Source organism: Oryctolagus cuniculus, chromosome 6, assembly GCF_051225735.1.
Source record: "Oryctolagus cuniculus isolate XC-2025 breed Fujian yellow rabbit chromosome 6, ASM5122573v1, whole genome shotgun sequence".
In the NCBI taxonomy this organism is placed as follows: Eukaryota; Metazoa; Chordata; class Mammalia; order Lagomorpha; family Leporidae; genus Oryctolagus; species Oryctolagus cuniculus.
In genome coordinates this window covers 135,417,562-135,444,304 of record NC_142872.1, presented here as the reverse complement: position 1 = coordinate 135,444,304, position 26,743 = coordinate 135,417,562, and the positions used below count along the sequence as shown (strand labels likewise).

At 38.5% G+C, this 26,743-nt stretch overlaps 1 protein-coding gene across 3 annotated transcripts in view; it reads right to left on the bottom strand.

Annotated features, from left to right (window-relative positions):
- PKHD1L1 (PKHD1 like 1) overlaps positions 1–26,743 on the bottom strand; it is a 200,319-nt gene that overhangs the window by 35,517 nt on the left and 138,059 nt on the right. For all 3 annotated transcript variants that reach the window (XM_070075409.2, XM_051843973.3, XM_070075410.2), the window contains exons 60-71: positions 26,341–26,444; positions 25,679–25,808; positions 24,056–24,177; positions 21,414–21,504; positions 18,012–18,160; positions 17,808–17,930; positions 16,824–16,935; positions 16,627–16,743; positions 11,941–12,106; positions 5,530–5,762; positions 5,175–5,342; positions 745–902 (exon numbers count right to left, since the gene is read on the bottom strand). In XM_070075409.2, coding sequence (XP_069931510.2) covers positions 745–902; positions 5,175–5,342; positions 5,530–5,762; positions 11,941–12,106; positions 16,627–16,743; positions 16,824–16,935; positions 17,808–17,930; positions 18,012–18,160; positions 21,414–21,504; positions 24,056–24,177; positions 25,679–25,808; positions 26,341–26,444 — 1,673 coding nt within the window. The remainder of the gene's footprint in view (positions 1–744; positions 903–5,174; positions 5,343–5,529; positions 5,763–11,940; positions 12,107–16,626; positions 16,744–16,823; positions 16,936–17,807; positions 17,931–18,011; positions 18,161–21,413; positions 21,505–24,055; positions 24,178–25,678; positions 25,809–26,340; positions 26,445–26,743) is intronic.

Genomic DNA, 26,743 nt, shown 5'->3' with positions numbered 1-26,743 from the left:
TCTTGAGTAATCCAAAGAGTGGGATTATTATCCCCTGAAAACGAGGGGGTCTCTCTTTCAAAACCTCCTCTCCCTGTGTCACTTTCTCAATATCCTTTCTTTAGGTTCCTTACCCTTTGGGACTTTGAAACTTTGTACTCTTAGAAAAGAAAATCTGAATCATGATACTGCTACCTAACTTCATACTCTCTTCTCATTGACAAGTATAAATAACTTTAACTATATAGACTAAATTCACTTTATAACCAGTATTTAACATTATTGAAGATATTTAAAATAACATGCTACAATCTCTTAAGTAAATTCTAGAGGAATATTTCTATTAAGTATATAAGTCATAATATATATAATGAGTACATATATAAGTGTGTGTATATATATATATAAGTCATAGCAGCATGAAAGGAAAAGTATGTAATTCCAAGTGATCAGTTTTGGTTGTGCTCTGTTTTTAGTAAACGTTCAGATTTATTTACTAATCAAACAATTAATTCATAGGCCTCACTGTTGCAGCTCATATATAGAGCAACAGAATTAATTGCATTTTGGGATGGGGTAGGGTGGTTGATAATCATATATACTTTCAAGCTGATAAAAACTGTCTGCTAATAGTAACAGCCTGATGAGTCATTAAAAATGACCATGTTAAAGAGAATAGGGAAGGGGATACAATCTTTAGCAAATAGAAATAGATGCAAATAATCAACTCCAATACCTTAAGGCATTATTTCTATCTTGCCTTACCTCGTTATGGTCTACATTAAGCAACATTAGCCGAAGATTTTGAGGACTGGTACCAGTAAAGTAAACTTCGTAAGATTTGTTCAGAGCCACAATGCTATGAAACAGGGACAGTCTTCTCTGGCATGTGTATCCAGCACACCACCCATGATCTTGTGGGCCTAAATCCACACAAATAAAAATTAATAGTGCTATATTATTAACATTTTTGACACAAAATGTGAAGAGTAACTGTCTTTAAAAATGAAATGCATCGATCAAGTTCAAATGTAAACATTTATACCCATTATCCATCTACCATCTATCTAGTCCTCCAAGTTGTTTCCAAACTTTGGCTTAAAAATAAAGACAGGGAAGCAACACATTCCTTTTACCCTTACTTTTTTACTACTCAAGAGAGTAAGTTAATATGCTGATGCAGATTTGTATCGAAAGGTCACTTAGGGAAATAGATTTGCATGTACCACCTCTTTAATCTGGGCCTCTGGGTGAGGAAGAAAATGCTTGATCCTTTCTCCTCCCTATCAAATGTGAGTTTGACTGAAAAACCAACTTTTTCAAGTTCTTTGCTAGGAAATGTGCTAAAACAGAGTTAATTTGTTAAAAATGGGGCATCTATTTGGAAAATATGAACATTTGCCTAAACCACTGATTTACTAATTTTCACTTACTCATTTACTCATTTGTTCATTAGTTTGTAAATTCAACAAACATGACAGTTTTGATCAAGTCTTTTAATTTTTTCCATTTTAATTTTAATTTAATACATTTCTGTTAAAGACTGTGACTATAGGTACTGTTAGAAGGCCAACATCATTAATGAACTGAGGTCATCCGAGATACAACACTCTATCAAATCCTCCAGAAAGCCAACAGAGAGAGCACAAACTTGGTTAAATTCATACATTTTCAGAACAGGTGTAGCCTGACTTTCATGGCAAAATTTGCTATTTCACCTCAGTGGGTGGGTGGGAGGGAGGGTGAGGTGGGAAGTATCACTATGCTCCTAAATCTGTATATGTGAAATACATGAAGTCTGTTCATCTTATATAAAAAATAGATAAGGAAAAAGTTAAAAAATAAAGTGGCTAGGATTATGCCTATATAAAGCATTGAGTAAAATATGAAATTAATTTTTGATGTATTTATTTATTCATTAGTTTTACTGAATTTTCTGGCTTTGAAAATTAACAATATAAATTTTAATCAAATTTTTGGTCAATGTAAACTTACAAAGTTCAAGGAGAGTGTAACTTTTCACTTAGCATACAAAATTAAATCCTACTTTATTTTTAAAAAAAAATTTTTTAAATTTGTTTTTATTTGACAGGTAGAGTTATACATAGAGAGAGATACAGAGAGAAAGGTCTTCTTTGAATTGGTTCACCCCACAAATGGCTGCTACGGCTGGGAAGCCAGGAGCCAGGTGCTTCCTCCTGGTCTCCCATGTGGGTGCAGGGGCCCAAGCACTTGGGCCATCCTCCACTACCCTCCCGGGCCACAGCAGAGAGCTGGACTGGAAGAGGAGCAACCAGGACTAGAACCCGGCTCCCATATGGGATGCCAGCACTGCAGATGGAGGATTAACCAAGTGAGCCATGGCGCCAGCCCCTATATCCTACTTTAAATACACCTTCTATGTGGGTTTTATAAGCAATATAAAGAAATATCTATATATAAAATGAGAAATTTAGAGTGACAAAATGAAACGTTAGTGGTATTGAGTAACTTTTATCTTGGAGAGAATAGAGCATCCCAAACGTCATTGGTTCTTCTATCACTGTTATGATTTTGCCATGCTACTATCACTTACTTAAAACTTCTTTACACTAATAGTCACTTTTAAATTTTAAATTCATTTTAAACAAAAACGTCATGTCACTGTTGTTATTGGAAAAATTTTATTGCCTGTCAGAATAGGGAAATATAAAAATAGATGCAGTAAAATCTTTCTTCACTATAAACAACAATTTGAAAACATCACCTTCATTCCTTCATTATTCACTAACTGCTCTAAAATTGTTCTCACGAGCCCTGCTTTGTAAAATCTAAAAGGCAGCAGTGAATTGGCTAAATGCCACTGGAACCAAGTGGATTGAAAAAGTGAGGACAGCACTAGAATCATGAAAATTGGAGGAAGCCCTGCTTTAGTTCCTTCTATTCTCTTTAACAACTTTTTTAAATGTATATTTTTGTAAGTATTAGTTATTTTGCTGAATCCTAGAATATTTTTGTTGACATTATAATCTGTCAGAACACAGAAACTCGTCCAATTCAGTGGATAGCCTGTGTTCCTTCAGTGCATAAAAGACTCTAAAACTACTTATGAACTAATCTTTTAGCTGCCAGGGTCATTTGAGTTTTATGAAATGAGTATTGCCTTATCTTTTCAATATCTTATAGAAGTTGATCTTATTAATTCAAAAAGTCTTGGTATCCCAAGTTGATCTGCACACTATGGAGACAATTACCCCTCTCTGTACTAGAGCCACCCAGGACCAAAATGGAAGAAACCTAGTCTCTAGAGTTTGACAAGCTGCCCTCAACAAGCAAAATAATTGGACATAAAACAAAACAAATGAAATGAAACAAAACAATGGGTTACCAGACAGGTCTTCCAAAGATTCATGAAAATGAAAAATTAGTAGGCTGATAATTCTCCTTCTCAAGTATTTAAAATAACACATAATCATTACATATATACATACATATATACATATATATGTATATATGGGGAGGGAGGCAATAAGCCTAGAGAAAGAAAGATTGAAGGAGAGAGACAGAGTTCTCATCCATTGGCTCACTCCACAATTGCACACAATGACCAGGACTAGGCTGGGTTCAAAAATGGCAGCTGCGGGGCTGGCACTGTGGCGCAGCAGGTTAAAAAACCCTGGCCTGAAGCACCGGCATCCCACATGGGCGCCGGTTCTAGTCTCAGCTGCTCCTCTTCCAATCCAGCTCTCTGCTATGGCCTGGGAAAGCAGTAGAAGGTGGCCCAAGTCCTTGGGCCCCTGCACCCATGTGAGATACTCAGAAGAAGCTCCTGGCTCCTGCCTTTGGATCGGCACAGTTCCGGCCGTTGCAACCATCTGGGGAGTGAACCAGAAGATGGAAGACCTCTCTCTCTGTCTCTACCTCTTTCTGTAACTCTGTCTTTCAAATAAATAAAATAAATCTTAAAAAAAAATGGCAGCTGGGCATATAGGCCATGTCTCCCACACTGGTGGCAGGAACTCAATTACTTGAACGTCAATATTTCTTCCTAGGTCTACACTAGCAAGAAGCTGGAACCAGGCATCAAACCCAGGTATTCTAATATGTGACATGGCTATCTTAACTGGCATCTTAACCACTTGGATAATGCCTATCCCATTTTAAATTTATGTAAAGCAAATTGTATTCTTATAGATAGGTCTTTTTTTCTCCCACAATACTTATAATATCTAATCAATAAATTTTCATTTAAGATAATCCCAGAAAATAACTTTCCCCCTTCTTATTCTTCTCCTCCCCCTATTCCTCTTCTTTCTTTTAATGTTCAATTTAAAACAACTGTCCTGGATTTCTTGGATGGGGAACTGCTAAAGAGTCAGGCCTCTTTCATGCATACAAATCTTTCTTAAAAACAGAAGACAAAGAAGTCTTCATGTTTTCTAGTTTTGTGTAGCAAATAGTTATGAGATGACCCCATGCATATAATAAAAGCAAATACTTCGGGGCCGGGACTGGGGCATTGACCTGTGGTGCCAGCATCCCGTGCGGGCACTGATTCGAGTCCAGGCTGCTCTGCTTCCAATCCACCTCCCTGATAATGTGCCTGGGAAAGCAGCAGAAGATGGACCAAGTCCTTGGGCCCCTGTATCCACGTGGGAGACTTATAAGAAGTTCCCGGCTTCTGGCTTTGGCCTGGCCCAGCTCCGGCTGTTGTGGCCATTTGGAGGGTGGACCAGCAGATGGAAGATCTCTGTCTCTGTCTCTACATTTCACCCACCCCCGTAACTCCACCTTTCAAATAAATAAAAAAAAATTTTTTTTGACAGGCAGAGTGGATAGTGAGAGAGAGACAGAGAGAAAGGTTTTCCTTTTGCCATTGGTTCACCCTCCAATGGCCGCCACGGCTAGTGCGCTGCGGCCGGCGCACCGCGCTTATCTGAAGGCAAGAACCAGGTACTTATCCTGGTCTCCCATGGGGTGCAGGGCCCAAGCACTTGGGCCATCCTCCACTGCCTTCCCGGGCCACAGCAGAGAGCTGGCCTGGAAGAGGGGCAACTGGGAAAGAATCTGGCGCCCCGACCGGGACTAGAACCCCATGTGCCGGCACTGCTAGGTGGAGGATTAGCCTATTGAGCTGCGGCGCCGGCCAAAATAAATAAATTTTTAAAAAGGGAAATGCTTTGAATAGCATTAGTTCACTTATATTGAACACCTACCATTAATGAGATCAACATATCCATTGCTCACGATAGCCACTGGTGAAAGTCTTCGTGTTTCTGTGTCAGAATCCAGACTTTCAATAACCATCATTGCATATTCCATCCCAAAACACTGATAGCTTTGCCACTCTGGAATGAATTTACAGGTTGAATCTCTAATAATACCTAGAAACATGTAGATAAACATTTTAGTAATGAAAAGAAATCTCTTTGCAAAAACATTGATGTACTACTTTTTTTGTTATGTAAAATTAATAAATATAAATTGTTATTGTTTCAGTATTTCAACCATTAAAAATTCTATTTTGTTCCAAAAACGTGAGGACTAACAACAGAATAAAATCCAACAAACCTTTATAAGGTGCTTTCTCAGTGACAGGAATTCTACTTCCATTCAAGAATGTCAGCATCACCTTAGGAATTCTGTAGTCTCCAATTCCCAGTTGTCTATTTCCATTCCATTCATACTCTGCTTGAGGTATTACTGAACCAGAGTTCCCTAGAAAGGAGCCATCCATGTCTCTAAGAAAAGATTTCCTTTTGGCATCACAAACCATGTCTATACAATCTGATGGATTCACCTTACTGCAGAGAAAAGGCAAATGAATGATTTAGTTGATGGTTCCAAATAGAAGTTTGAATATGCTTGGGTATTTTATAATAGAGTATCCAAGAGAATAAATGATTGACTGAATCCTATTTCAGATATTATTCAAAATTGTTCTAAGTAGTATATGGAATTAGCATTGCAATGAATTCTCTTCCATTGTGTTGATTTGGTCTGTTATTATGAATTCATTAACATTTCAAACAAGTTATGCCTGTGGGATATAAAATTAGAATTCTATTTTGCTATTTCATATTTTGCAGAATGATAGATTTCATATTTGTGTGTTGTTTACAACATACTAACATCAGCCTGCACAGCAGATGAATGGTTACTCTACTACAGGACACAGAAAATCCCTATGTTAGCAGGAAGTTTTTATTGCTTTTTCCATTTTTTTTTTTTAAAGATAGTCACTCACACATGAAGAGAGAGAGAGAGAGAGAAAGTAAGCGCCTGTTTATACACTGGTACACTCTCCAAATGTCTTCAACGACTGGGCTGGGTCAGGCCAAAGTCAGGAGCTAAGAACTCCAACTCAGGACTCGAATATTTGAGCCATAATTTGCTGCTTCCCAGACACATTGGCAGGGAGCTGGATTGGAAACAGAGTTAATGGTGTTTCAACCAGCACTTGGATATAGGATGGAGGCATCCCAAGCAGTGGTTTAACTTGCTATACCATAATGTTGGCCCTATTTTCTTCTGTTCTTATCTTTAAAGATCATAAAAGGATTGCTTACTATAAAATAGTTTAATTATTTAATAAAGTTTCAATCTTCCTTACTTCCCTATTCTAAGCTCTTAAGTTCTTCATTAATTGTAGATTAGTGTACTTATATGTTCTTACAGAGCTATATATATATATATATACACACACACACACACACAGATAACTAATCCAATTTATACATATATATATATAAAACCAATATATATACAGTCATCTGTATATATATATATAGATAGATTATTTTGGATTGTTTTATAGAAAAGTTAATTATAAGAGATGAGACATTAATAACACCTCATGCAATTTAATCATTGATAGTATTTTGGCTTTCATCTTAGTTACCTAGAGTGTTGATTGATTATTATCTGGTTATAATAATAAAAATAACTGCTTAATGTACTATTCATTCAAATGACATACAGTATAATTATACCAATCCATGACATATACTACAGGGAAGCAGAATTTATTCCAGAGTTACAGTAACAAAAAAATCGTAGAAATCTCCAATCTGTTAGATAGTATCTAGAATATCTCTACCTTTCTGTTATAAGACATGAAACTGGGCCTGCGCTGTAGTGGGTTCAGCTGCCATGTGCAGTGCCAGAGTCCCATATGTGCTCCAGTTCATGTACCTACTGCTCTACTTCTGGTCTAGCTCTCTGCTAATGTGCCTGGGAGAGTAATGGGAGATGGCCCCAGTGCTTGGGCCACTGCACCCATATAAGAGACCCAGAAGAAGCTCCTGGCTCCTGGCTTTGGCCTGGTCCAGGCTTGGCTATTGCGGCAGTTTGGGGAGTGAGCCAGTGGATGGAAGATTTCTCTCTCTGTTTCTCCCTCTCTCTCTGTAACTCTACCTTTCAAATATGTAAGTAAATAAACCTTTTAAAAAAGAGAGAAAGACATGAAGCCTAAAGTTATCACTAACTATATTATAATCATTTTGAAGGAGGATTTTAATGAGTATCTTTGTAGTTCATGTGTGGTGTTTTCAATTATGTGAAATGTGTTTTTAAAATATATTTTTATTTTGACTTCATTTTAATGGGTACAATGTGATAGTTCAATATATACATTTAATGTGTGATGATTAAATTGGGTTATTTAGCATTTCCATGTCCTTAAACATTTTGGAAAAATTTTAAATTTACATTTAATAATTATACACGGGTAGGCCGGCGCCGCGGCTCACTAGGCTAATCCTCCCTCTTGCTGTGCCAGCACACCGGGTTCTAGTCCCGGTCGGGGCGCCGGATTCTGTCCTGGTTGCCCCTCTTCCATGCCAGCTCTCTGCTGTGGCCCAGGAGTGCAGTGGAGGATGGCCCAAGTGCTTGAGCCCTGCACCCCATGGGAGACCAGGATAAGTATCTGGCTCCTGCTATCGGATCAGCGCGGTGCGCCAGCCACAGCGCGCTGGCTGCGGCGGCCATTGGAGGGTGAACCAACGGCAAAGGAAGACCTTTCTCTCTGTCTCTCTCTCTCTCACTGTCCACTCTGCCTGTAAAAAAATAAAAATAAAAAAAAAATTATACATGGGTAAGGTGTACAGCACAAGATTTTAGTAAAGGTGGACAATGTTTACTGATCAAGCTGTGGTAATTAATGCTTCTTGCTCTTTGTCATCACTTTATGTTGGGTTCCTCTCTTACATTTGTTCATAAACTAAATAATATGTTATTGTGAGCTATAGTAACCTTGTTGTACCATAGCACAGTAGAATTTAATCCTTTTATCTGTGCTTTGGTATCCATTATCCATCCATTCCCCCTCCTCCAACCTTCACAGCCTCTAGTAATCACTGCCATGCTTTTATTAGCAAATCTGAGAATTATAGTGCCCAGCACCATTCTTTTATATTGTGGCTTTGTGCTCTATCTTGGTTCAATTTCCCAAGAAACAGGGCATGAGATGTGTATTTTTGTATTAAGTAAGTTACCAACGGAGTTCTTTCAAAAGGGAGGGAGAGAAGCCACACAGAACAAGGGAAAGAAAGGGAAGACAGATGGGAGACTGTAGACTAGCTCCCATCTGACACCCTGGAAACTTCTGAAACACAAATTGCATTACAGAGTTGTTACCAACATAAAGACAAGGAGGTAGCATTTTCCTCCTGAATTGGATGGCTATTTTCCATGGACTGAAAGGGTAATGGTATTATGGAGGGTTTTGTCTTCCTGAAGGTGGTCCTATTTGGCTCAGAGACAAGCTCTGGAAAAGAGGGCAACCATAGGTTCTTACGGCCAGCAATTAGAGCATTTTGGGACTGGGTACAATGCCTAATAATGATCTGGGAGAGCACCAACCAAGTATACTACAAGCACAGAACTCAAAGAAATTATATTTGAAGATGCAATATTTTCATGACATAGACACTAAAATTGAGCGTTCAATCTGAAAGATTCAATGACATCTAAATAGAAGCTAATAACTTTCTCTTGAGGAAGAGCTCTATTAAACCAAAAGGGAGAGAGAGAGAGAGAGAAAATGAAAAACACTGCAGGTCAACAATGGATCAGTGCAATGAGTAAGTATTCAGATCACAATGAGTAAGTGTTGGGCTGTCATCAAAACAAAATCAGATGAAGTCAAACTATAAAATGTTACACTTCTCTAAAATGATGTCTATTCAATTATAGGGCAGTATTTTTCTTCCCTCATAAACCAAAAATGGTCAAAGATCAGTAATAGAAACATTCTTTCCTCTAATATTGTCAAATATCTGGTTTTTACTTGTTATAAAAATTAGCAGTTAGTGGTTATATTTTTCTATAACTTAGAATTTAGGTGACAAGTTTCTGGGAAAAGTCTTGACACTAGCTGATTTTCATGAACAGAAAAATCACTATTCTACGTTTCTGTATATTTATAATCACAGCTATAATAGCTGACATTTAGTGTCTAAGTACATTTTAGAGTGCTTCTGATAGGACATTTGGAAAGCAACATGTAACAAAAAAGGGAAGAAATGATAGAGATGTCTCATCATTAAATTACTCTTAAAGAAAGATATTAACATAGGACACACTTCAGAGCTCATCTACATCTTTATATTTAATGATGATGTTACTGATGATACATTAAACACAGTGGGAGAAAATAAAGAAATTAAAGCTCAGGGTGTTTTTTTTTTTTTGTTTTGTTTTTTTGTTTTTTTTTGACAGGTAGTTAGACAGTGAGAGAGAGACAGAGAGACAGGTCTTCCTTTTCCATTGGTTCACCCCCCAAAGTGGCCACTACGGCCTGCACACTGCGGCCGGCACCCTGCACGGATCTGAAGCCGGGAGTCAGGTGCTTCCTCCTGGTCTCCCATGCAGGTGCAGGGCCCAAGAACCTGGGCCATCCTCCACTGCACTCCCAGGCCACAGCAGAAAGCTGGACTGGAAGAGCAGCAACCGGCACTAGAACCCGGGGTGCCGGCGCCGCAGGCAGAGGATTAGCCTATTGAGCCATGGCGCCGGCCTAAAGCTCAGTTTTAAGAATTCAGCTGATGGGGCTGGCGTTGTGGCGTTGTGGCGTAGTGGGTAGAGCCGCTGCCTGCAGTGCCGGCATCCCATATGGGTGCTGGTTTCAGTCCTGGCTGCTCCACTTCTGATCCGGCTCTCTGTTATGGCCTGGGAATGCAGTAGAAGATGGCCTGCACTGCGTGGGAGACCAGGAGGAAGCACCTGGCTCCCGGCTTCAGGTTGGCGCAGCTCCAGCCCTGGCGGCTGGTTGGTGGAGAGTGAACCAGTGGATGGAAGACTTTCTCTCTCTCTCTCTCTCTCTCTCTCTGCCTCTCCTCCCTCTATGTAACTCTTTTCCCAGAAAAGAGTTGTAAAACTTTTCCCAGAAACTTATCACTTAGATTCTAAGTTATAGAAAAATATAACCACTAACTGCTAATTTTTTTTAACTTTTATTTAATGAATATAAATTTCCAAAGTACGATTTATGGATTACAATGGCTTCCCCCCCCCATACCGTCCCTCCCACCCACTACCCTCCCCTTTTCCACTCCCTCTCCCCTTCCATTCACATCAAGATTCATTTGAAATTATCTTATTATACAGAAGATCAGCTTAGTATACATTAAGTAAGGATTTCAACAGTTTGCTCCCACACAGAAACATAAAGTGAAAAATAATAGATAATTTTTTTTAAATGATGATGAAATCAGATCAGACCTATTGTCATGTTTAATCCCAGTGAGAGTCAAGTTGGGAGTTGATAATTTTTTTTTTTTTTTTACAGAGGATCAGTTTAGTATACATTAAGTAAAGATTTCAACAGTTTGCATCCCCATAGAAACACAAAGTGAAATATATTGTTTGGGTACTCGTTATAGCATTAAATCTCAATACACAGCACATTAAGGACAGAGATCCTACATGAGGAGTAAGTGCACAGTGACTCCTGTTGTTGACTTTACCAATTGACACTCCTGTCTATGGCATCAGTAATCTCCCTATGCTCTAATCATGAGTTTCCAAGGCTATGGAAGCCCTCTGAGTTCTCCGATTCTTATCTTGTTTAGACAAGGTCATAGTCAAAGTGGAGGTTCTCTCCTCCCTTCAGAGAAAGGTACCTTCCTTCTTTGAAGACCTGTTCTTTCCACTGGGATCTCACTCACAGAGATCTTTTGCCAGAGTGTCTTGGCTTTCCATGCCTGAAATACTCTCATGGGCTTTTCAGCCAGATCCGAATGCCTTTAGGGCTGATTCTGAGGCCAGAGTGCTATTTAGGACATCTGCCATTCTATGAGTCTGCTGAGTATCTCACTTCCCATGTTGGATCACTCTCCCCTTTATTTATTCCATCGGTTAGTGTTAGCAGGTACTAGACTTGTTTATGTGCTCCCTTTGACTCTTAGTCCTTTCATTATGATCAATTGTGAACTGAAATTGATCACTTGGAATAGTGAGATGGCATTGGTACATGCCACCTTGATGGGATTGAATTGGAATCCCCTGGTATGTTTTTAACTCTACCATTTGGGGCAAGTCAGCTTGAGCATGTCCCAAATTATACATCTCTTCCCTCTCTTATTCCCACTCTTATGTTTAACAGGGATCCCATTTCAGACTAACTGCTAATTTTTATAAAAAAAAAAAAAACAAGTAAAAAACCAGATATTTGACAATATTAGAGGAAAGAACATTTCTATTACTGATCTTTGACCATTTTTGGTTTATGAGGGAAGAAAAATACTGCCCTATAATTGAATAGTTATTTATTTATAAATAAATAAATCTTAAAAAAAGAACCCAGCTGAGAATATTTAGTTTATATTACAAAATAATCAGAACTTTCATGAGGCTTAGTAAAGTTTTATAGGAATTAGCAGTTATTTTAATATAGCAACTCTTTAAATTTTAATCAAAGGGAAGGGAGAATTGAAAACTATAAAGAAAGGAAAGAAGAAAGTAAGTTTTTATACGATTTACCTTATGTCAGGCCTATGTATAAATATTTTTGATTGTTCAATTGTATCAACCAGTTGTATATTCTTCACATAGATTGGATGTTGTAAATCTTCATTTAAAGGGTTAGTAATGAATATCACATTAGTTTCCCCTGAGCAAACATTTTTAAATCCAACAAATGTTGAACCTAAAATATAAATCATAACAAATAATTTTTTTCTCTGGAGAATGTGGTAAAAGGTGCATTTTATACAAATAAATCCTTTGCAACTATCTTGAACATGGAGCTCTTACTTGACATGTTAAATAAGTCTCCTACTATTTGTGGTATTTTGTTGCATCCCTATACCACTGGGTAAATCTCCCCTACATTTTCTCTGGACTCTGGCTTCCACTTGATTTATTCAGTAGAAAAATACCAATCATGGCATAAGCAGAGATCTAGAAAGTGCTTTTGTCAGGGCTTGCTCTCTCTTGGTGTTCCTGCGAATTCTGTGACTTCTAACATGTCAGTGAGCCTGGAATATATGTGGTTCAATGATTCCCATCACTCCATCCAGTGACCAGCACCAATTCTCAGCTAGCACCAACTACCAGACATGGAAGTGACTAACAAGCCCATAGTCATAGACTAACCAGTGCATAGCTATAGACTAAGCACCCATAACCATCCAATACACTGATGGTAGCCTAATAAATAAGCCCAGAAGAACTATCTGCTGAACAAAACACAAGTTTCCAATCCACAGGATCACAAGCTAATAAATGGTTATTTACAGGTTGTAGATTTAGAGGCTGGTTTAATTTGCAGCAAAAGTTAACTGAAACACTATTTTTCTCTCGATCTCTCTTTCTTTGTAAATAAAGATTTATTTATTTGTGAAGCAGAGTTATGGATAGAGGGAGAGACTCAGAGAGAAGTCTTCTATTGGCTGGTTCACTCCCCAAATGGCCGCAATGGCTGGAGCTGGACTGATCTGAAGCTAGGAGCCTGGAGCTTCCTCCAGGTCTCCCACATGGTTGCTTGGGCCATCTTACACTGCTTTCCCAGGCTATTATCAGGGAGCAGGATTGGGAGTGGAGCCCATATGGGGTGCCAGAGCCATAGGTGGAGGCTTAACCTACTGCACCAAAGCACTGGCCTCTTTTGATCTCTTTGATATAATGCTGCCAAAAGATAAAATTGATTGGATCCAAAAACTTAATCTTCTAAAATCCAGTAACTCAGATTAGAGAAAAGCATAATGTGACCTCAAAATTTCTGAAATTACTTATGTGTTATCTATTACCCTTCTTAATTATATTTTATCCTAAGAAGAAATTATATACATCAAAATTAACTTGTAGGCAAATATTAATAAAATACAACAGTAGATCTAGATGCTGTTTGTACCCACCCAGATTTCCTTTGCAGGAACAGTGTATTGATTCCCCAGGTCACCCTGCAAGAGTTGGCTGTAAACCACTCTCAGCTGCATCTTCAGGGAATTCTCTAAAGCTGCAGCAGCTGTCTGTGGTTATACAGTCCCTAAAACCCACCACTAGGGGCACAGCCATGACTGACCGACAGGAAATACAAAGACTTCTTTGCTTTAAAACTACATGGTGTAAGTTATGCTCCACAATGCTCTGAAGTATAAGGCAGAAGTTACACTCTAGTTGAGGTCATAACTGCTGGCTACTTCATCCAATTTGTTCTATTTCCTTCATTCCTGTTCTCCTGGGAGCAAACCTCTAATAACCTCTTTGCATAAGGATCTATTTCTGGGTGGGGTATGGTGCAACAATTAAGATGCTACTTGGGATGCTTCATCCCATATAAGAGTTCCTGGGTTTCAGTTCTGGCTTTGCTTCTAATTCTGGCTTAACCTCTAAGGCACACCATGGAAGGCAAAAGATGATGGCTCAAATACCCGGGTCCCTGCCACCCATGTGGGAGATCTGGATTGGGTTCTTTTGGCTTTAGCCTGGACCAGTCCCAGTTGTTACGTGCATTTTGAGGGTGAACCGCATGGGTTGGAGACCCAGACTGAGTTCAAGGCTTCAGACTTTAGCATTTGGGGAGAGAACCAGTGGATGGAAGATCTCTATCTTATTGTTTTTTTCCCCTCTGTCATTCTTGTGTGTGTGTGTGTGTGTGTGTGTGCATGTGTGTTTCAAAAATAATTTTTTAACAAAGAAATCAATTTCTGGTTCTATTTTTTTTTTTTTGACAGGCAGAGTTAGACAGTGAGAGAGAGAGAGAGAGAGAGAAAGGTCTTCCTTCTATTGGTTCACTCCCCAAATGGCCGCTACGGCCGGTGTGCTGCACAGATCCAAAGCCAGGAGCCAGGTGCTTCCTCCTGGTCTCCCATGCGGATGCAGGGCCTGAGGAATTGGGCCATCTTTCACTGCCTTCCTGGGCCACAGCAGAGAGCTGGACTGCAAGAGGAGCAACCGGGACAGAATCCGGCGCCCCAACCAGGACTAGAACCCAGAGTGCCGGCGCCACAGGAGGAGGATTAGCCTAGTGAGCCGCGGCACTGGCCCTCTGGTTCTACTTCTAGAGAACCTGACTTAGGTGGTACAGGATGTAGTCCTAAAATATACACTGTAGTGTTGAGATTATGAATTCAGATGACTTGCTAGCTAGAATGAAAATGGGACCAGGGTAGGTAATATGTTAAAATGCCCTAGCATGTTGTTACTGGGATATTGCTAAGAGTTCTGGTAACTTGGACACCATATAGGTTGAAGAAAATACTCTGGATCCCACAGTGACCCTGGCATTGGAGTGGTACATGGGAAAAAGTAGTTATAAAAAATACAGAAGTGAATGGCTGTTCTGTCTCATACTAATTCTTTGAAGAAAGAAAAGGAAATCTGCGTTGAACCATCACAAATTCAAAGCAAGGCTCAGGATCTAACTGTATCATTAATAGAACCTCAAAATCTAAGAAATGGTTGAGTTCTCAGACCTAGCAAGTTTTGTATATCAAAGTCAGTGATACCAATACATGGGAAGAGGCACCTGAACCCTGAACTTTCAGTATGTACTGAACATAATATATATGTGTATATGGATACTATACATATTCTGAATAGATATGTACATAATATGTGTATATATGTATATGTATATGCCTACTCATATTAGAAGGTAACTCCATGCCTCACTGGCTTAAAATAATGCAAAGACTTCTAAAGAGGCAAATGTCTTGCAAGAAAAATCTTGCCTTCTATAGGACCTGAACTCAGGGAATTATATATTAGTGTAGCTAGTTCTTTTTTTTTTTAATTTTTTGACAGGCAGAGCTAGACAGTGAGAAAGAGACAGACAGGTCTTCCTTCTATTGGTTCACCCCCCAAATGGCCGCTACAGCCGGCACGCTGCACTGATCCAAAGCCAGGAGCCAGGTGCTTCCTCCTGGTCTCTCATGCGGGTGCAGGGCCCAAGGATTTGGGCCATCCTCCACTGCCTTCCAGGGCCACTGCAGAGAGCTGGACTGGAAGAGGAGTAACTGGGACTAGAACCCGGAGTGCTGGGGCCGCAGGTGGAGGATTAGCCAAGTGAGCCATGGCGCCGGCTGTAGCTAGTTCTAATATGTGGCTGGGATGACTTTCAGAAATTTGGAAATAATAATTGACATATTTGAATGAAATATAATTCCCCGAACTTCCGTAATTGTGGAAAAGGGGAGGTGGTGGTAAAAAGGCTCAGAAAAATGGGGTCACTGGACTGAATCTACTGCATTTCGGCACCACTCAGGGGTGCCCTTGAATGAGTGTGGTAAGGGAAGATTCTTCCAATAGATAGAAATTTGGGTAGTTACATGGGGTCATCTACTTTATATGGAGAGAGAAATGGTCTGAGGTAGGGATAAATGTGGACTTATAGAGAGTGGTGAGTGACAGGCTGATTCATCAGGCTTCTGGGAGGAATTAGATTGAATAGTCAGGGAAAAGCCTTTACATGGATCTGTGGATCCAAGTACAAAAGGTACCAAACCCACAAAAGTGGGTACAAAAAGCAGATTATTGCCTACCAAAAATATACAATACAGAAGAATTCCTAAAAATCTGATGAATAAGAATGCTTTGTCTAACAGATGTCAGCTAATCACTGTCTTCAGTCACTTCAACTCTTGCACAACAGGCTTATAAATGGAGTAGGCTTGGTGGAGAGAGAGTCTGTGTGGACTCAATAGCCTCAGTCCCTTCTGCCCAGGGTCAGTTGAGCTAGTTTTGCAACTTCATGTCTTAATCAAATTGCCAGGCATTAAAATCAAAGCTGAGTCTTTTCTTCACTGCTGTTTCTCATGAGACAAAATAATTACTTAGATTAATGTTGATACTGTCAGAATTATTTTACCCTGGGAAGGGTAATAATTCATATTGAGTGGTATTGAAATGTATTCCTAGATCAATTTTCCTCTCTTGCTTAGAGATACTCAGTACTATCATCCTGGAACTTGCAGTCATCTAATTACATGACATTCTGTATAACATCGCCTTGGACTAAAGAACCCACTTTTGGCAAGTGGTGGGCAAATGACAATGAGATCACAATGGGACAATTCCTCCAAGTTCATACTGCAGTATCTGGAAATCTTCACCCTTACAGACTAGGGGAATAGAAAAGTTCACCGTATACTCCTCATCCATTCCCCCATCAACATCTAGAGAATTTCCTTGAATAGATTTGTGAAAGCCCATATTCAAACTTGCCTGAGATGTCCAAACGGCCACTGATAGCATTATAACTCATGATCCCTGCATGGGGCTTCCGGGGTGCCATGTTATGAGCTGAAGCAAAGGTAGGCCAACAAATCCCACTTCTCCCACCTTTTATAAAAAAGAAAAAGTTAGCAGAAATTGAATATGCATTCATACGAACACCAACATTAAAGTTCCAAAATTTTCACCTGATAGAGGTCTAGAACTCCGATGGGAAGCAGTGAGTTCAATGTTGGGATCATCATTGGTCAGGACATCTGAGCAATTAAATTCAGGACTACTTCCAACAATTAATGAGTTCTATTAAAAAAGCCAAATCATATAGAATTAATAATAGCTCTTCTTGAGGAGAATATAATAGTAAATAATATTTCATTCTATTGTAGAACACAAACTATATTTGAGTAATGGATCATTTATTCAGCAAAACAATATGCTTGCTGCCCTGACTAGAATGACTCTCAGAATGGGAGGGGGAAGACAGATACGTAAATAATTACATGTAACAGCAAGTCATGGTTCCATGATGGAAATATATCTGGGGAGCAGTAGGAACAAAAGTGGAGTGTCATTAGTGGCTAAGTTAGTTCAGGAAAACCTTAATGGAAGTGAAAATTTGATTCCTTTAAGATTAATAGGTGGGAGTCAGCGCTGTGGTGTAGTAGACTAAGCTTCTGCCTGCTGTGCTGGCATCCCACATGGGGTGCTGGTTCATGTCCTGGCTGCTCCTCTTCTGATCCAGCTCTCTGCTCATGGCCTGGAAGAAGAGTACAAGATGGCTCAAGTGCTTGGGCTCTTGCACCCACGCGGGAGACCTGGAAGAAGCTCCTCACTCCTGGCTTCCGATCAGCCCAGCTTTGGCCACTGGCCTTTGAGAAGTGAACCAATGGATGGACGACCTTTCTTTCTGTCTCTCCCTTCTCTCTGTAACTCTACCTCTCAAATAAAAATAAATAGAAAATCTTTAAAGAAAAAGATTCATTGGTGATAAGCAGGATGATAAAGGTGAGATAAAGAGGAAGAGTTTCTGATCAGAGGGCAATGAACAAAGGCAGGACATTGTGGACTAAGCAGGGATAGACATCAAGGAAATTATTCTTATTAGTCCTTTAATACTTTTACCCATCTCACAGTTGATCTTTCACTATATTGTGGCTCTATTTATTTCTTACCTGAATCTGTACTTTTTTACTGGAAATTTTGTGAGATATGGCAGCTGGCGTATAAATCATTGGAAAAATGGCCATTCCATTGTCCACCAGGGTCACATTATAGATATGCACACTCTCTGTGGTCTACAATGCAATTTGTAGGTTACATAGTACAAAGGACAATCACAAAGAAAACAAACAATCATCATCTTCAATAACATTTACCTGAAAATAAATTCCATAATCCCAACATGCCCAAATGGTAAATCCCTGTATAAGAGAGCATCTAGGCTGGCCATCTTGGTTCATATAGATACCATATAAACCTCCATGTGCTTCATTGTTGAACCACTTTTCCATGGGATTATCCTGACCTTGGAAGGAAATAGGGAATCTGTGAGTTATTATTATAGATAATGTCATAGAGCGCTAATAAGAAGAATCAGTTAAACTTAATAAAATTCATTAAACACAGATGTGTGTGCACACACACATATGTATATAATTCCAATGTAGATTTTAATGAGATAATCAAGTATTTTCACAAACCTGTGTTTTGATTTACTGTACTCAATCTTTACCCTTATCTATCTGTTCATCATTGCTTAGAATAATTACATATCTATTCATTTGGAAAACACTGATATAGTATTAACACCCCTGAATTATAACATGTAATATCTGTTTAAATATGAATTTTATTAGAAAGAACATGGCATTTAGATTCAAACAAAGCTCAACTTGAAATACAAAGACACTGCTTGCTACCTGGAAAATGCTTTCCCTGCACACCCTTTTGTTGCTAGATCCTCTGGCCATCCCATGTTCAAGTTGAAACACTTCCTTAAGAGGCCTTCTTTGAATATTTGGTTCACAATAGTATGTCAGAATCTACTTTACAATTAATATTTTTTCCACTTGATAGCCTATTATTAATTATTCATGAATTAGCCATCTCAACCCTCCACTTAGAATGTAAACTTCTTTAGAGAAGACACTATGTCTGGCTCACTCACCACTATATTCCTGAAGTCTAGATGTTAGCTGAGTTAATGTATGCCTGATTTTGGCAGAGATGTTTAACCTTTTAGAACCTCATTTTCCTCCTGTATAAAAATTTTTAGTGCCATATAAGGACTATTTTAAAATGAAATGAAATAACCCACATCAACTCCATTGTGAATATTCTCACTAAATGGAAACTATACTCATTATTAATATACAGCACAATTAAAGTGGGTTATAGCCGGTGCCGTGGCTCACTAGGCTAATCCTCTGCCTGTGACGCCAGCACACCGGGTTCTAGTCCTGGTCAGGGCGCTGGATTCTGTCCCGGTTGCCCCTCTTCCAGGCCAGCTCTCTGCTGTGGCCCGGGAGTGCAGTGGAGGATGGTCCAAGTGCTTGGGCCCTGCACCCCATGGGAGACCAGGAGAAGCACCTGGCTCCTGCCTTTGGATCAGCACGATGCGCTGGCCACAGCGTGCCGGCTGCGGCGGCCATTGGAGGGTGAACCAACGGCAAAGGAAGACCTTTCTCTCTGTCTCTCTCTCTCTCCCTGTCCATTCTGCCTGTCAAAAATTTAAAAAAAAATAAAAAAATAAAAGTGGGTTATAATGAAAGTTTTCCTTATGCCCAAATCAGAACAATAGCATTAATAATTCCCTCCCTAAATATGCACAGTTTGGAGGATTCTCTTTGAAGAGAACCATCTCCAACTCTCTTACTAGGTCTCCTGTCATCTGACTTCCTACTATATGCCACTGATATTTTTTCTCTTCATCATAGTCCTTTGGGGTTTAAATTTTCTTTATGATCTGCCTGGTCTTGATTTTATTCCCCATAAGATGTTTACACACCTCTCCCCTGAACTCACAACATAGCACTATGAACAAGTGTGGCTCCAACTCTGGACTCAGCAAATGGCACTTTTCCTAGCACTATGGGTGATGAATTAGATAAAATAATGTACACTGCTGGAACTTAAGTGCTCCATTTCTCTGTGGTGTCTCATATTTCACTTGCCATCAATCCAAACCTCGTTACAAACACAATTATTTAATAATGTCAACATAGTAAAAAATACATTACATGGCATTATACCTATTAGTAAATATTCATAGTTTGATTTACCAAAAAACAAAACAACTTAATATAGATTGTCCAAACGTCACATATTTCAAGATTTTAAGTCAAAGAAAGCCACTATAAGATGTTAAGAACTAAAATATTTAATAAGAGTATATACCAAAGAATCAATTAGATCTGTTGAAAAAGTTGTATTTATTCCTTTAAATTAAATTTTGCAAAAGAATAAACTTAGATTAAATCTAATAAGTTTTTAAATTGACAGAAAAATACTGATTAAAAGAAACTTGAAGTTAAACTTATTGGACTTGCATATGAAAAATAGGTGAAATTTATGGTATATAAATTATACCTTATCAAGCTGCTAAGAAATAACTACACTAGATGATGATAAAATTTTCAGAGAAAGCCCCATTTCCTTTAAATTCCTTTAACTTTTTAAACAGGTAAAGTCTGAAGTTTTATTATTTATTTTATTTTTGTTATGGTAATTATTCATGTGCATGTTTGATAAACCAAGAGGTTAGGGAAAATAATCCCCAGTCACATGTTCCCACTCAATTTCGATCAATTATAGTGTTTACACTTTCAGTGCTTCTTTACATAAATACAAAGACCATACACATTCTTATTTTCTTCCACAAAACACATGTATGAAAAACAGCATTATTTAGACTTTTCTGCATCTTCCATTTATCACTTAGGAATATCCTGGAGATTTCTCCATATCAAAGAGTTCTTCTGCCTTCTATTTGAGAAGGGCCTGGTGACCCAGTGCTTGATTTTCTGCAACTTGTCTGCCAGTACAGGACACAGGGTGATTTGTGTTTTTCTGCTAGTACAGATAACGCTGTGATTAATAACCTTATTTTTAAATCAATTTTCAACTGTATAAAGGCTACTGCTGGTTAGCTTAGGAGAAGTGAACACGCTGAGTTAAAGGCAAATGTATGGATGATGTGGGTACATTCTGTCAGTTCCCCTATGTAGAGGTTTTAACATGTTTTTCCCTTCAGCCAGCAATATGTAATGTTCCAGCTTCCCAACAGCCTTACTAGAAGAGTAAATGTTCAGTTAATTCTTGATTTTTATCCATCTAATAGAGAGAAATGTATCTGAGAACTGTTTATCTACTTTGATGTTCTCATGAATACAGTTTATGACATAAATAGTGAACATTTATTCTGTTAAATACTAAGTATAAAATAGTGGCAAATTCTTAACAGGCATGTATCTCTATGTTTAGAAGTGCTGTTTTTGTAAAGGAGGACAAGTCCTCAGTACGACAATACCACCTCAATCAAGAACTAAAGCTGCTGTTAGAGTTTATGGAAAATAAACTTAAGAAAACAAAGTTTTCCATAAGAGGCTATCCATTTTTCTTTAGCTCCAATGTTGCCTTGGAATAGCTTACTTGCTGAGTTCTTTAGTATCTAAAACGAAGAGATATCACACACTGAATTAACAAGCAATAATTCTTTGTTCTAACAAATTTGGACAAAATGTTTCCTAGTTTTTGTAATTCTGTGCTATAATACTTACCTGAACAAGGTTCACCATCAATGCGGTATCCTGCCCTTCCGAATCCCGCAACAACGTTATTTTGTAATACTGTATTGGTCCCTCTATTTATCTAGCACAACGATAAAGAAAACACTCTAAATCAGGATATTACATAATTCCACACTGAGAGTAAATACATAACAATTTTTTTTTACTCATGAAAACCTTTAATTACGATGATATTTTCAGGAGGAAAAATTTAATTCATTATCCATCCTTTTCAAATATGTATTACAAATGAAGTATTGAAATTACATTAGATTCTTTGTGTAAATCAAGGTGCTGCACCCAGAACTTCATTAGAAAACTGTATTAAAGAGATTTTTAAAAAATTTCGATAGGGGCTGGCACTGTGGCACAGTTGCTTTCTACAGTGCCAGTATCCCATACGTGTGCCAATTTGAGTCCTGGCTGCTTCACTTCTGACCTAGCTCTCTGCTAATGTGCCTGAGAAAGCAGTGGAGGATAGCCCAAGCGCTAGATCCCCTGAAACCTATGTGGGAAACTTGCAAGAAACTCCTGGCTCCTGACTTGAGCCTGGCCCCGTTCCAGCTGTTGTGGTCACTTGGAGAGTGAACCAGTAGATGGAAGATTCTCTCTTTCTCTTTCTCCCTCCCTCCCTGCCTCTCACTCCCTCTCTCTGTAATTCTGACTTATAATAAATTAAAAAAAAATCAGCTACAAAATCTACTGGATATGATTTAAAATTTATAGGTCATAGACCAAAGTCCCATATTTTAGCAAGGTTACAAGGATTTTGCCACTCTTTTTAGTTACATTTTGTAAGCAATGTAATTGATTTCATAATAAAAAGATAAGGTGATTACAGTGTACCATAAGATTTAATGGAGACATTAACTAGTTTAAATAAAACCTGTTATAATAAAAGAAAAACTAGATTACCACAAGAAATTAGTAACTGCTACACAATTTATACTGTGAGCCAAATCCAAGTGGTAGAAAATGAAAGTATAGAAAAAAAAATCAATTTTGGGGGTAGGCTATGGCTCAGCGTCATAAGCTGCTACCTGCAATGCTGGCATCCCATAAGAGAGTACTGGCTGGACTCCTAGCTGCTCTGCTTCTGATGTAGCTTCTTGCTAATCTCCCTTGAAAGGCAGTGGAAGATAGATCAAGTATCCTGCCAACTATGTTGGAGGCCAGGATTGAGTTCCAGGCTCCTGGCTTCAGCCTGACCCAGTCCTGGCTTTTGCATGCATTTGGGGAGTAAACCATTAGATAGACTCCTTGTCTCTCCCTCATCCTCTTCCTCTCCCTCTCCCTCCCTCTCTATCCTCTCCCAATATATACATACATACATTTAAGTCATTTAAAAAAGATTATGATATCAGTAAACAGTCAAAAGTCTTAATCATTTGAAGCATGTGAAACATTCTTATTTTAAAAGATCATGATTTAAATACAGAGTAATGGAATCAATGAATATAAAATAAGTATTATTTTTCAAAAGCTACAGATAACTTTAAAGGTTTGAAATTGGCATTTGATTACACTCTAACATAAATAGATGAAAGCAGAATATTTATGTATATTGTTTTACTTTTAAGATTTCATCTTAAGGTAAACATTAATAAATTGTCTAAAACCAAAACTCAATTCTTATCACATCTTTCTTTCTTTCTTTTTTTTTTTTTTTTTTTTTACAGGCAGAGTGGACAGTGAGAGAGAGAGACAGAGAGAAAGGTCTTCCTTTTGCCGTTGGTTCACCCTCCAATGGCCGCCGCGGCCGGCGCGCTGCGGCTAGCGCACCGTGCTGATCCGATGGCAGGAGCCAGGAGCCAGGTGCTTCTCCTGGTCTCCCCTGGGGTGCAGGGCCCAAGCACCTGGGCCATCCTCCACTGCACTCCCTGGCCACAGCAGAGGGCTGGCCTGGAAGAGGGGCCACCGGGACAGAATCCGGCGCCCCGAGCGGGACTAGAACCCGGTGTGCCGGCGCCGCTAGGCGGAGGATTAGCCTAGTGAGCTGCGGCGCCGGCCCTTATCACATCTTTCTAAATTCCTTTTTGTTCTTACAGTATAGGCAAATGGTATTAACACAAGAGGAAGCTGACTATCTTCTTCAAACTCTTTCTTTATGCTTTCTATTTTCTGGCTTGCAAACTCAGTCTACAGCTAAACAAAGACCTATAGTAATGAAGAAACTTCATTGAAAACAAGAAGGGTCATTAGTAATATTAGATTAAGTACAAATAACCTTGCACTTAGAATCCTAATTTTAGATGGGAAAGGTATTTTAGAAATGCTGTCCTTTTTCATTCTAATTTTCTAAATGAGGGAAGAAACTAGATTCAGAATTAAGTAGTAACATTCATAAGGCACTCAATGAGATGCAGTGAGCCCCTGTACAAATTTGAAAATAACAAATCATGTTGGAGAAGAAATGAAATAAGATAACTATTTAAACAAATAGACATCGACAGAAAGAAAAGAACAACGGCTATCAGAGTTCATATCTTTTTACTAGTTCATTCACTTGTATTAATTCCTTAACCACTATCTGAGGAAGAAATAGCTTTTAATACTATTTTGAAGTTTACTATTTCTACAGAAAATGCAATTTTAAATTACAATTATGAACAATTATAAAGTGTTCTCATTACCTCAATTGCTGCATGCCAGAGGGTAGAACTTAAATCTTTTCTGTTCTGATAGGTTCCTGGCCAAACTGAAAGCACAACCAAATTTCCTCGGACTCTGTTGGCATCCCCCCATATCCTTATGCCTGTACAGACAGAAAAAGAGAAAGGGAGGAAATGAAGAAGGGGAGTGGAAGGGAAGAAGAAAACTTGCAAAATTTGTATGTCACATTTTAAATGAATACTCTGTGTATAACGTTTTTCATTTTTCCCATGAAATCATTTTTCTAGTTTCAGCCTGAAAAACAATCCTTCTAGATATTATTTTATTTATTTATTTTAAATATTCATTTATTTATTTGAAAGAGCTACAGAGAAGCAGAGGCAGAGAGAGAGAGAGAAATAGAGAGAGGTAGAGAGAAAGAGAACGAAGTCTTCCATCCACTGGTTCATTCCCAAAATGGCCCCAACGGCAGGAGTTGGGCCAATCAGAAGCCAGGAGCCAGGAGCTTCTTCCAGGTCTCCCACATGAGTGCAGGTGCCCAAGGCCTTGGGCCATCTTCCACTGCTTTCTCAGGTCACAGTAGAGAGCTGGATTGGAAATGGAGCAGCCAGGACTGGAACCAGCGCCCATTTGGGATACCGGCACTGTAAGTGGCAGTTCTACCAGCTCGCCACAGCGCCGGCCCCCTCTTAGATTTTAATCTGAGTCCTCTGAACTAACTCTTGGATATTGAACTATCCCTTTAATTAACTACGTGAATTAGAATCTTCTGGTGAGATTGTTAAATATGTGGACTCCACTTCAGATTTTAACAAATATAAACATAAGTTTTAAATACATTAAGTAAATCTACATTATTTTTTACTGATATAAAAGAAACATGCATAAAATTTTACATAATTTTGTATTAAATAATAACCTTTTTGTGAATAATCTTTGTCACAATATGTGAGGAGCATTTTAAAAGTCATATTAAATGAAGAGTGATTAGATAACTCATGTTAAGATCATGGTCTGCTAATAATTCTTCATGTTCTAAGCTATACTGTCCAATAAGATAACCATAGCCACATGTGGCTACTTAAATGTAAATTAAGTACAATTAAAGTAAAACATTCAAGGGCAGGCATTGGTCTGGCAGTTAAGACTCCAGATAAGATGCCAACTTCTTACAACAAAGTACCCAGGTTCTATAACTGACTCCAGCTCCTGACTCCAGCATTCTGCTAATGAAGACCCAGGAAGTAGTGGTGAAGACTCAAGTGATGTGTTTCTGCCATTTACCTGGGAAACCTGAGTTCCCACCTCTTGGCTTCAACCTGGCCTAGCTCCAGATGTTGCAAGCATTTGAGGTGTGAACCAGTGAAGGAAGGCTCTCTTACTATGTCTCCTTCTTTGCCTCATTCTCTGTGTTGCAAATAAATACATTCAAAAAATAACAATAAGAATGAAAAATTCAGTTCCTCCATCACACTAACCACAATTCAAGTGTTTGAGAGCCACCTGTGACTTATCATATTCAATAGCATAAATGCAGCCATTTACATCTTTACAGAAAAGTCAATGAAACAGCATGGCTCTAGAGTGTACAGATGATAGCCTCAGAAGGACATGTCATTTGGACCAAAATATTATTCTGTTACCTTCTCCCACTGTAAAGTGAATGATGTTATCATCAATGTCCAATCCATCTGTCCCAAACACACCAATAGCCGGGGAGAAGCCATGATGAAAAGCACACCCTCGAACGTAAGATAAGCCATGTTCTTGGAGCTGTAGAACATTGGGATTGAGCATTTTAAAAATAAAGTTAAGATATATTAAAGAAAGAATATGAAGTAGGTGTGTTTTCAGTGAAAGAGCTTGATCAAAATTCGATTTAATTTCCCTTAAGGGAAATAATAAGCTCTCTCTCATTCTTACATCACCAGCCCTCTCAGAATATTTATTTTTTCACTTTGATGGTGGCAAAGACATATAGATATGCTCTCCATTTGAAAAATCTAAGCAATGTTCACTTTATTTAATAGAAATCATTGGGGAAAATATTTTGGGTCATTGAAAAATGAAGTGGAGCTGTGTACCACTATTATAGATCTTTAATTCTAAGTTACTTCTCCCATGGTTTTACCTGACCTTCAATGAATGCATGAAATAAGTGAATCAAATGCTGCTATGAATCTAAAAATTTAATGGGAAATATGTCCAAGAATTATAGTTTCAGCTATTCTAATATGTTAAGTCAAATGAAACTAAAAATATTTTATTTTGAATATATGCAAAAAATTAAAAACAAAGTACAAACCTGTCCTAGGTTAAGAAATGTTACAGCATATCTTGGATCTGTGCTATCCCTGAAGCCTTCTTGGCCACTGTGATAAAATTCCACATTACTTATTCTTGCATTTCCTAGGAGTAGGGAAAATTTCAAAAATAACATTTCTTTCTTAGAACAAAACATTTTTGAAAACAACGTTGTTCAAATTTTTCATGGAAACATCATTTTTCAATGCCCCTTTAATCCAGAAAAGGCAGTATTTTTCAACCTCTTTTTAATTGCTTCCTCCCCCAAGAACCTTTATAGACATTTTTTCCCGAATAGCTTTCCCTTCCCTTAAAAGAGTAACAGCATGGATTTATTATCTATCTGTTAATACTCTTACACAGCAATCATTTGGAGGACCACAAATCGTTGTACTAAGTTTCCT